The 12464-nt window shown below is 39.6% G+C and overlaps 1 protein-coding gene across 1 annotated transcript; it reads right to left on the reverse strand.

Annotated features, from left to right (window-relative positions):
* Positions 1–307: 307 nt before the first annotated feature.
* CPB2 (carboxypeptidase B2) lies at positions 308–12321 on the reverse strand. The gene is made up of 11 exons (XM_015851772.3): positions 12220–12321; positions 9788–9863; positions 7136–7260; positions 6922–7030; positions 6270–6371; positions 5605–5709; positions 3611–3727; positions 2709–2799; positions 2014–2216; positions 681–765; positions 308–554 (listed from the first exon to the last, which is right to left on the reverse strand). Exons 1-11 carry the CDS (start codon positions 12288–12290, stop codon positions 370–372), a joined length of 1269 nt encoding a protein of 422 aa, XP_015707258.1. The 5' UTR covers positions 12291–12321; the 3' UTR covers positions 308–369.
* Positions 12322–12464: the final 143 nt, after the last annotated feature.

A 12464-nucleotide genomic window follows, 5' to 3' on the forward strand; every position in this document is an offset into this window, starting at 1 on the left:
CCTCCCTGGGCAGTGCATTCCAATGCCTGACTACCCTTTCTGAGAAGTAATACTTCCTAATGTCCAGCCTGAATCTCCCCTGGCGCAGCTTAAAACCATTCCCTGTGGTCCTATCACTAATGACACAAGAGAAGAGGCTGACCCCCAGCTCACTACAACCTCCCTTCAGGAAGTTATAGAGAGCTATAAGGTCTCCCTTGAGCCTCCTCCAGGCTGAACAATCCCAGCTCCCTCAGCCGCTCCTCATAAGGCCTGTGCTCCCTTATAGTGTTAGACAGTGTATAAAATAAATGTAGTAAAGCAGAAATACTTGTAATTGTTATTTGAGTTACCTAAATATAGTCATGCTGGAATAAATGATAGTCAGTGTTACAAGTTTTGAAGAACATGTTGAGCGATCTCTTTGACAGCAGAAAGTGCTTCTAAACAGGTTGGCCTGATTTGTGCAGAAGGAAGCAAAAATCCATAAGTTCCTGTGTCCCGAAGCTCAATGGTAAAAGAATATTTAATGCCAAGATCATAAGCCCAGTCATCTGAACCTCCAGGAGCTAAATCTGTATAATGAAAAGAGAAAAAGTTACGTCAAAACACAGCTTATATTTTCAGTTCAGAAGCTATTTCCTGTTGCTAACGAGCATATGGTGTCATGCTTATTGTTGTAATAAAAAAATAGTACTTACAAATTGTTTGTGCACCGGGACCAAGTTTATAAATCTTCTTTGTTGTTCTCTTTATAGCATTAGCTGCTTTCTTTGCCAGGCTTTCCTGAAATTAATAAAGCATTATTAGCTTTATAGCCTCGTTATTATATACGTTCAGTTAGGATTTATTTACACCATGCTGAAGATCTCATCTTACTTAAACATGCATATAAAAGTCTCCAGAGAACCCACAAAATGTCATTAAAATTTTCAGCATAAGCCTGTGCTGACATTACTTTCCTACTGTAGATAAAACCATACCTTGGACCTTGCCACCCACTTCATTTTTATTCTTCCTCCTGAATGCACTGGCAGTGGTCACCAATGGAAACACAACATTGGACTGTCTGGGACATTGTCAAAATGGGATGCTTCCATTGCATATATTGTGTGCTTTTTACAGTCCTCTTATCCATGGAACATGAAGTTTAAAAAGATATATATATCTTAAGTGTCATAGGTGATGCATATGGTTAAAAATGACAACAGTATTTGGATCACTACCAGCGTGTGCAAATGTCAACCCTGTATTTTTATAGCCTCTTATTCTCTGTAAGGGCTTGTAGAAGATATCACGTGTACCTTAGGCATGTGTTTTCTTGCCATATAACAAATCCCAAAGAATCAAATCAGATTTTACACCATTTCTGGTCCATTTTTAGTGCTATACAAGAGCCCTTGTTTCAAATAAAAGAGCTTGTTGCCTCAGCACTTGGAGCCTAGGACCACTGCAGGAAACCTAGGAAGTGTGAGAGGAGGAATTCTTTGCTCTAGGGGACTTGATGTCTTTAAATAAAAGAATATTTCTAAGCTGTCTATCATTTTAAATAAGTAACTCTAGCAAACAGCCTTTAATAAAAATAGTGAGTATTTGCCAGATCACCTCATTGCATACGAGAGTGGAGTGTATTTTTTAGAATAACATGCCCAAGTGCTTCCATACAGCTTAGCCACCTATGGTTATATACATGCAAACCATGCAATTTAAGCACAAATTTACAAAGATGTCCTTTCAAAGTGTTCAAAAACTGTGACTCTGCTCTTTTTTTCCCCATCAGCTTCAAAGTACCATTGACTGATGATGTGCTAACAATGTGGAATAAGTATTTCAATTTTCCTAAGGTCTTCAAAAGTAGCTGGCTAGCTTACACACTGATAGACTAGCCCAGAAACCCTGTAAGTTCTTAAGAATGGCAGGAAAAAGCTCATTTCCTATTTCTCAATCTTCATAACATTGTGATTCCCTCATTACAATCCTAACCGAACAGGATAAGAAGTTCTGAAATGTGAAACTTAAGGAAGGGGGATTTACCAGCTCATCGTGGTCTTTGCTTTTGTCCATTGTGTAAGAATATGGAAACAATACCATCTGGGAGTAAGAGTGCATTGTTATATATGCTTTAATGATATATTTGTGATCTCTGATAAAGCGAGCCACGGCTTTCACTTCGGGTTCAGACTCTGGATATGGTCCACAGTATGTCTCATAGCACTCATTGGGAGATGCTCCTCTACCTGTAAGAAAAGAGAATATAGGCTAAATAAAAAGTCCTAAAGAAGAAGATGAAAGCACTCCCGTCTCTTTAAATTTGTCAGGAACAAGGTCGTGAGATGCCTCCTTGAAATCTAACAGTACTAAGTGTTGACTCTTGCAATTTGGTCACAACAGGCCCAGGCAACCCTACAGGCTTGGGGAAGTATGGCTGGAAAGCTGCCTGATGGGAAGGGACCTTGGTGTGCTGATGGACAGTAGGCTGAATATGAGCCAGCAGTGTGCCCAGGTAGCCAAGAAGGCCAATGGCATCCTGGCCTGTATCAGGAATGGTGTGGTGAGCAGGACTGGGGAAGTCATCCTGCCCCTGTATTTGATGTTGGCGAGGGAGCCATTCATCAGTTTGTAGATGCTATTTAGGTGCATTTGTCTTTTTGTGAAAACTTTTTCAAAATTACCAAATCTGTAGGCAAAATCTGAGGCAGAGTTACAACAGAAAGTAAGTAAGGTCATACCACACCACTGTGCATCGAAGTTCCTGTTCATGTCAGTACCAATGCAGCCACTGTTACTGTGCGATGAGCGGCTCTTTCTCCACAGCCGATTCTGTGAAAAGAGACAAACAAATCACATCCAGCTGTGAAAAATGAGGGCAGCATCTCACTTAGCTAAGAGTGATGACTTCCCACTTGTATTTCTACAGAGGCCACATGCCAAGGAAGGGATGGGAGGCCAAGGAAGATTATAAAACCACAATCTGGTTGCCAGTGAGACTTTACAATGAAAAGAGGCATCGCATAAGGTGAGAATTAGTCACATCTGCTCTGATTTCAATGGGTTGGGACTGTAGGAGAAGGGAAGAAGCCACACTGTTTAGCCAGGTATGAGTTTACAAGCCCAAGTCCTATCTTTCTGTACATTGCTAGCAGCATGTGTAAAGATGGAAATTTGGTGTGCATCTGTTAATGTGTGTGTGGGGGGCTATCCAAATAGAAGCCAAACTAGGTTGAAGATCAAAAGAGTGAAATAAAAGCACTCCAAGAACTGAACTGTTGCACAGGAGAAAGGAGTGAATTACTGACTGTAATCTCTGATGCATAGTGTTATTCAGCTTGTGCTGGCTTTGTATCTTTACAAAGGCATTTTCTGACATCTAGAAGCTTAAAAATCCCAGCTTCAGTTGTTTCAGTTGCATTTCCAGCATCTTGGAAAACGCAAAATTACTCTGATTCACACAGCACTTAGTTTCAAGACTTGTTGTGGTTTAAATAGGGCAGAGATGCAGAAATTCCAAGCACAGATGAAAAATCTGGGGCATGTAATTCTAGGATGGAAATTGTGCCCTAGACACACACAGTGATAGTTCCTATAAAGAGCATGTCAGTGTGTTCCAGTCAGTCAGGAAATCTCTACATACAGAGGGTTTGCTCCATGTGTACTCATAGCCATCCACATTCATCACGGGCATGACATAGAAATCAAAGTGCTCCAGAAGTGTTGTCATGATTCGATCTCTCTCGCGCAAATGGATTGCCTATAAAACACAGAAAGATCTTATTAAAAGCATTCGTAATGATGGCTTTCTTACCTTCCAAGGAAGGCACGTGGAGGCCTGTGGCAAATAACTGCAATTATCACACCAGTCGTTTACATTGTAGTCTTTTATTACCTACAGGTGGTGATGAGATAGAGTTGAAGCCTATTAGTAGGAAGGTTTGATCTTTCACTGCTTGTACAAATGGTAGGAACACTCCCTCCCTCTCAAAATACCACAAAGGTAGCAAAAAATAAAGCAAGCAGAAAGAAACCAGGCAATAACATTTTGAGTGGCTGATATACATAACATTGTTTCCACTGGCTTCATTATGTGTTTAATTCACTTGTATGCAGAGAGCAAGCTACATTGCTAGTAGCCCATTTTGAAGGCTTTGCTTTGATAATACCTAACCTGGTTGGTTGTCCACTACCCAGGCATGGATTTTAGTTTGTATAAGTGAGGGTTTTTTAAACTATTAGGATTGATTAAGTCTTTATCATTTAAAGAGGGAGATATATATCTGTATATATATTTCTTTATGCCTTACTTAAAACATATTCTTTCATTTTCAACCCTTCCCCATTTTCCTCAGGCAATGGACTTTCTGTGACTCAAAAGAGAAATGTCAGTCTTTCTACAACATAACAACAAAATTAAATGGTAAAGAATGAAAACATTATAAAGAATGTCTACTATTCACCGCAGAGAGCTACTGATTTTAATGTGTGTGCAGATGGGTATTAATGTCAAGTTTTAAAGCGTTACCTCATGAAGTGATGTAGAAATAAAACTTGAGTTTAAAACGTGTAGATCAGATCAAGGGGATGGAGAAGCTAAATGTTCAGCTTGTTAATTCTGAACAATGCTGCAGGGACATGTCATTGCCAAACTGACAGCATAGCTGGTAATTATCTGGAGCAGCGTGAAAAGAGCAGATACATTTCTCTCTAAGGGAACCTTGCAGGCTGGGATTATGAGTGGGTCAGAAGGTACATTCAGATATGCCCGCTCCTAATTCCTGCAGTCTCCTTTAAAATGTTGTTGTTGAAGTTTAATTGTTGTGACTAAGAGCAGAAAGGAGCACATTTCTTATCATCATCATTTAGTTCCGTCATGGACAAACCATATTTCATATTTTAAGGACTCATCTTTGCTGTTACTTTGACTACAGTTCTGGTGATGATGAGATCTCAATCTCATTTAATTTACATTGATTCTGAACTTTGCTTTTATGAAAAATAACAATAAATAATGTTCCAGCACATTAAATGAGCAACCGGGGCAACCTTGCCTTAGACATAAGGGCTTTAGAAGACTTTTCCTTAGATCGTACAAAGAAATGGGCCATCAATTCAGCATCACAAGTTGAGATGCCTCAAATTGAAAAATTAAGAGTGCAAACCATGGATCTGGTATCTTTTGGCATACATTCGTTCAGTATCCTGAGCAGTGTAGATATAAAAGATATCAAAGATTAGATGCCACTGTTGGTCTGGGGCTGCAAGTGAGGGCTGCTCTTGCTAAGCCCACAGTGTACTGTCATCCCATCATGAATGGGTGCTATACATGTAGCTAAGGGTTGTTGGTCCATGTACTTCAACAGACATACCTTAGAATCTCTCTGAACTGTTTTGCACTTGATCCATTTGTCTTTCCCTTACACATACATAACTCCATCTACTGATATGCACCTACATACACAAACACGTTCATTGCTACATGTTTGTTTTAGGCATAAAACCGATGTTGGTTCTGTGAAAGTAAATGGATTAAGATGTTACACAGCTTGGAGTGAAAACAGAAAGAGAAGGTGATTGGCTTAAAATTATTTTTCTTTGCTCTGAAAATGATAATCAGGTATAGTGTCTACTCACATTGCCTATGAACCACAGACAGAAAGCAGGAGAAATCCATTCTCTAGCATGGATACCGCAGTCAATCCATATAGCACTTTTGGGGTTCTCCTGCCTTTTAGAAAGCTGACAACAGAGAAATTATATTAAAATGTCGCTACTGTAAAACGTAGCACATAAAAGTAGAAGCAAAAAGGGTAACCAAGGTGGAAACAGAAGCTTCCGTCTCATGGGTAGTGCTTAAATTGCTCCTGGACCAGGGTACTGCTCTCATGTATGTTCACGCATGGGCAGAGGGCCATATTCAGGCTGGCTGCAGCAAAGTCCTGACATAGACACAGTGATGGCACCAGGCCCTCATGCCAGGATATCAGATCACCATCTGTGCAGGGCAACGGATCATTTTGGTGTTTTAGTCAGTGGAGGAAGGTAATCCACCATGCCAATATTTCATGCCTTTGGACGATGGCCTAGATGAGGTGACTTCTTTATGACCCAACATGTCCAAATGCCTTTATCTAGCATAATGGCACCTTATCTGAAGAACCTAGCAGACTTCTAAGGCAAACATTTACACATTGTTGAAATGTGCATTTAAATATAGATTTAAGACAATGGTAGGGCCAAACCTCATCACTTTCTTACATTAGTACCTGGAAAGATTTCTCAGTAAGACAAAACTGTACCTTCAAGACATAAAGTGGTCGTTTTTCATATGATGATCCAATATAAATTTTCTCTAGTAGGTCAGAATGGACTCTCACTGTTTCTTCCATCCAGTGATAGATCTGCAAAGATAAAGTGAAACAAGTAGTATATAGATCTTTTTCCGTGGTGTTTTCCTTCATTCCTGAAAGTAGTCTGGACGTGAATTCATTGTTCCTCCCCAAATCCTGCCTTTTTAGCTGACTGGAAAGAAAAGCTAATGATTCAGACCAATGTCCTTTTGCCAACTGACTGCTCCTGAAACAAACAGTGAGATATAGTCACAACACAGTCTAAGCATAGCCCTAAAATTCCTCTTCAGTTTTATTTGGTTAAAATCTTATTCACTTCATGCTTCAAATGTTTAAGTATGTGTACTTTGCTGCTGCATTTTGCTTCTGAGTAGGCTGCATTTGAGTGGTGGTCTGAGGTAATGCGTGTATAATAGATTTTGTCTGGTGCTTTGTTCCTCCTTTATATAGGCATCACACTAATTACAGTTCTCAGTGGCTAAGCAATACAATGATCATTATTTACCTGTTGATGGTTCCTTTCCCTGTCTCCTGTCTTAACCATGAGACAAATTTCACCCCTTAAATGAATCTACTGAGGATTACAACTACAGTATCTTACTTCTGTCATAGAATGGTAGTTTTCATAATATGATGAAGAGCTGCGTGGGTTGACTGTGTCGTTGAGTGTCTGTTTTTCAATAAGTCCTTGAACATCTCCCATCAAAACTCTGGAGGAAAATAAAAAGGCAAAGAAAAAGCACAACTTCCTGATAAAAAAACAGTGTTTCCAAACAAGTGCACTGAAACATTACTGACGAGAAATAAATACATACTTGTGTAGGATGGTCAGTTGCCTTAAACCTGCTTTTATTCTGTTTGTACTGGATGCATTGACATAGAAATGGACTTCTTGGTTCTTCTGGATATTTTCAACAACAACAGGTTGCCAGAGAATGACCTGCAAAGTTTCCAGGAATGTTTTATCTCTTTTCATTTTTACTTTCTTTTTAACAAAGAAAAGAAAACAATACTAACATTTAGTAAGTATTTTGCAAATATTCGAAGCATATGTTTTCAATTTAAGAGACTGCTTATAAAAAGCAGTTTAATGTGTGTTGTGTTATAGCATTCTGCTACTGCTGGAAATGAAATGTGTGTATTTAAGGATTTTTATAATGACTTCTGCACATAAATTCATAAATCAAGAACAAAGACAGGAACATAACCTTTACTGAGATAGCATTTCTAGGATAACAGATATGTTTAGCCCATTATTATGTTACAGATTTTCAAGTCTGCTGAGAGTTATTTTCCCTGAGGGTATTTGGAGAATTAATGAAGATCAGACCAGTCTTTGTACTTATTGTGTTCACTGATTACTTTGATCAGGGAGGAAATAAATGCCAGGAGTGGTTTGAGTATAAGTCAAGATGAAGCAGCAATACAGAGATTAGAAACTGGAAGAAAATAAGAAAATGAGATTCTTCTCGGCAAAATTAAATCTTACACAATAATAAAATCAGAAGCCGACATATTAAATAAGAGAATGAAACTTTGGAAGAAGTAATAGCAAAAGATCTAGGAGCAACAGCGAACAGAAAGTTATGCATGACTTTACAATGTAAATTTACAATGTGAAAAAGGTCACCATCATTCTTGGATGTGTTTTTAAAGAGAGATGCAGCCTGGAGTCACTAGACAGCAGTGTTTATTTTATTCCTTTCAATTGCACCAGTAATATTATGTTCTACTTAGGGCACTATGTTTCCAGTCCTATGTCAGCTGTCAGCTGTTTACCTCATTCATTTCTCAGACAGAATCTATCTGCAAATCCATATGGAAAACTCTCCCATGTTTTCAATCAAAATTTTGGGCAATAAATGGTTTAAGAATTGTGCCCCAGGTATAGGACTGCTGTGTGCCATATGCGTGTCATCAACTCTGGAGCATCTCAGACATTATCAGCAGGGTAGTGGCAGCATCAGCAGTTCAACACTGCTTGGAAAAAGCATCCAAGATGCAAGAGTGATGCTTTGCTCACCAGCACCGATTTCCCTGTGGCCTGGACTGTCATAACATTCATGTTCACATATACCAGTTCAGATTTAGTTTCTCATTGATGTAGACATTCTTTAAATTGAGAATGGGGAAAATAAGGAAATTGAGACTGATGTAGCTGAGGTAACAGAGGAGCAATGAATGGGGGTTATAGGGAAGCTTTCATAATGCATATGATAATTCGTTTCTTTAACCATCATTAGCAATGGTCAATACTTCCCCCAGGGCAGCTACCAAAGACTCAGTCCAAGCGTTCCTGCATCTGGATCTTCTAGTGAAAGCTACATGCAGCCTGTGAGCTATATGATCCTTTGTGTAACATGATAATTTTCAGTTGGCTGGTGTTTTTTGGTTTTGTTTGTTTGTTGCCATATTGTAATCAAGATGATTTGTTGGGAGATACCATTGTATCTTCCCTCTCCATCTCCATCTCCCCACTGTATTTCCTTTTCTCTTTTCCTTTTATTTTCCCTTTCCTTTTCATAGGATCATAGGAAGTTATCATCAACACATTCCAGGAACCTCTTTGATTGCTGGTGCCCTACTGTGTTGTCCCTCCTAAAGATATCAAAATATCTGAAGTCCCCCATGAGGACTGTGTTTTGTCACTGTTTCCCCTTCCCTTTCCCTCTCCCTTGCCTTTTCTTTTCTTTTCCCTTTCCCTTTCCCTTTCCTTTCACCTTCCCCTCTCTCTTCTTGGCTTGTTGAGGCTCTTGTGCATAAGAAAGTGATGAATGACAGGACTGAGGAAAAGATGGAGGAGGGGAGATCTATTTTGTTACAAGAAAGGAGATGAATATTTGAGTTGGCCTGTGGAGATGGAAAAGAACAAAGTGATATGAAGGTGTGTGAACTGAAGGATACGATGCTAGGAGAGACAGCAGAGGACAGAGAAAGACAGGATGTGGGTGGTATCAAAAACTCTCAATCATCCAAGACACATCCTCAATCATCCTAAAAATTATGTTGGCCAAGGGAAACACTGCACATTTTGTTGTAAAGTGTTGGCTGTTGGCTTCAAACTGTGAGGATGTGATTGGGGAAATGCTTTTGAAAAGGAAGAGATGCCTCACTTTAACTAAATAGTCCTACTGAATGAAAGGTTGACATAATAAAAATGTAATGCTTAACAGACTTAGAATGTGAATAAGATGCGGCTTTAAGAAAACTATCTCTTTATATCGTAAATTCAATTCCTATCTTCAAAGCTCTACAAGTCACATTGGTCAAGACTGAACTAATGTGCCAAGATCTCCTAGCAAATATGTTTTCTACTTACTTTATGCTGCTGCTTTACCAGTTTTGCAGTGTCTTGGTACACAAAATCAATTGCAGAAGTCTGAGCTGATATAATGCATTGCTATAACATTATGAAACAATCAGTACAGTTTGTGGTAGAGACCGGACAGACACTGGGAAACATTTACCTCGGTGGTGTTCAGTAAACTCTGAAGGTCTTCAACCTGTTTGTCTGTTTTCGGAAAAGCCCACAAAACTTCATCTCTGAAAGAACAAAAGTATTTAGGTGAAGTGCAAGCACTCGAAACTAGAGCAAAGCTAGGGAAGTAGACTTGGTCTTTCTCATCTTCGCTGACTTGTCTGCCATGAACTCAAAGAAGCTTCATAGTGAAGGTGCTGAGCTCCATTCCAGCCTCTGCTTCTGCCAGTTGTATATATGCAAGAGCTGAGTAGCCAGTGCAAGGGGGAAGTACTTCATCTCTTTAAGGAGATCTCCATCATCTGAATGCTACCTTAATGCCCATTTGCTGGATAAACCCAGCCCTGATCTTCAGCACTCTGCAGGACATGTAGTTCAAAATTGCATTGTGATGTGAATAAAACAAAATAATTCAGGTACACAGAGTAAGCTGGGCCCTTATTATCATTTCTGGGGGGGCTGGATGACTCTCATCCTTTCAGTCCTATGGCGCTGGTGGCAGTGCATAAAGGAAGCCCTATGTACCCACAAGCCCTGGCTGAAAAAAAAAAAGAAAAAGCAGACAGAGTTCTCAAAACAAGCACTTTCAAGCTGTGTAACACGACTGTCAGAACTCATTGTTGTGACTGATTTCAAACCAAGACCCGACAGCATCTGGCAACCAGGTGATTCATCTTTTCTACTTTTAGCTGGGCTCCACACAATCACTGCTGCTTCTCATGCAGAACCAACAACATGCCAGCCTTTTTTTCTGCCTCAGCCATCATCTGACAGAGCATCCAAAGGCAATCAGAGGTAGGCAGGGGTGGCACTTCAACTATTTCATTAGACAAGTGCACGCCAAACTTTGTGTTTAGGGCTATCTTAAAAGTGAATTTGTTTCTTCTGTCTGGGAGAGACTTTTCTCAGGGTAGGGAGAGGGATGTTGTATGAGGTTTCGTGCTACAATTCCCACTCTCCCTGTCCACCCTCTCACTGATGTGCTCTGATACCAGTGACCCCACCATGCCAGGCTCTGCTCACAGATCCCAGCATCTTCAAAACAAGCACTGGAATGGGCTGCTCAAGGAGGTGGTTGAGGCACCATCCCTGAAGATGTTCAAGATGTTGTACTAAAAGACATGGTTTAATGGGGAAATACTGGTAGGTGGATGGTTGGGCTGGATGATCTTGGAGTTCTTTTTTCCAACCTTGGTGATTCTGTGACTCTGTACTTTTCTTAGAGGTCCAGATGCAACGATCACACCATAAACTTTAATACCTAACCATTAATTCCTCCAGCCCTGGCAGTCAAGTGAAAGTAAAAAGTCAGATAAAATATATCACCTTTAAAATCTTGCTAGTTTAGACGTTTTCATAACTGGAGCTGAGAGGGCTAGCCTCATGCTTTCTAGTGGGAAATACCATACTCTTCTGTAAGGATTCAGTGTTTTATTTGCATGTTAGATAAATGAGCCTCCAAGCACCACAGAGCAATATTGCTCCACTGAATTCACCTACAGGTTTATTTAATTCCTCTCTTATCTTAACCCCTCCACCTCCATGGCAATCCACAACAAAATACTGTTGTAACACAAAACAGAGATAAATGACTCTGTTTAAAGGCACAGTCTTAAGAGCAACACTGACTTGGGATACAGAGTCACAGAAGGACTGTGAGTTCTTATTTGTGTGGGCATTTGGGTTCTGAGAGCACGATGTGTTTAATCACATCTCATATAGGTTGTTCCGCTTGTTTAATATCACCACTTATCTTTTTGGTTCTACCTATTAAGACATTGCAGGTTTTAAACCACCTGCCCATACAGAAAATAAAAGCACTTTGGCTGTCTTCATCTCTGACATATGCTCCCATGTTTTAACAACCTATTTGGTTTCAGGCCATTTTGGAAGTTTATAGATAGGTAACAATAAGCTGCTTCTGAAACACTGTACAGATACAAAACAGTTATTCAGAAATGATTTATAACTGGAGAAACAGTCATAAAAGCCGCTTCAGAAAGAAAACAGATTGTTAGCACTTTCTGAAATGGTTTCTCTTTCTACCTCAAGAAGTAATTCATTTAAGGTCTTGTTTTAAGGCAAACAAAACAAATTATTTTTTCCCATTAAGTTTCAAATGCCCTTTATTGGCATTCAAAAGCACTGAATGAACTGAATTGATTTGCACTTAGGCTGGAAAGAATAGTTTTAATATGATTAAAAACATAGGATTTATGGATTCAAAGAAGACTTGGAATAATTTCATTTCCTCCACCATCTATATATTAAATTGAACCACAGATCCAATTACAAGAGCGATAAATAAATGTCAGCGTTTGCCAAATGTTTTCTTATGCAACTTGGAACTACTGTGCCTCAATATTTTCCCTGTCCCACACATCACACACTAAGAACCCAACAGCCACAGCAGGTATTTACCTTGGAAGTGCGAAGGCATTCTTCTCCTGAATCCAGATAAATAGAGTAAAAAAGAGCAAGTACATCATCATCTTCACAGCATCCACAGCGAAACCCAATTCTGTTGCAAAGCCAAGGGTTCGGGACCCATATTACTGATTTCAAAAATGTTATTTGAAGAGTGGTTAAAATTTAATGCTGATCTCACTCAACCCCAACCTCCTGGTAGCTAAGTCAATATGACAGAACTCCCTGGGCAGGCTCTG

This window comes from Coturnix japonica, chromosome 1 (assembly GCF_054131305.1).
Source record: "Coturnix japonica strain WE chromosome 1, WE-NBRP24, whole genome shotgun sequence".
Classification (NCBI taxonomy): Eukaryota; Metazoa; Chordata; class Aves; order Galliformes; family Phasianidae; genus Coturnix; species Coturnix japonica.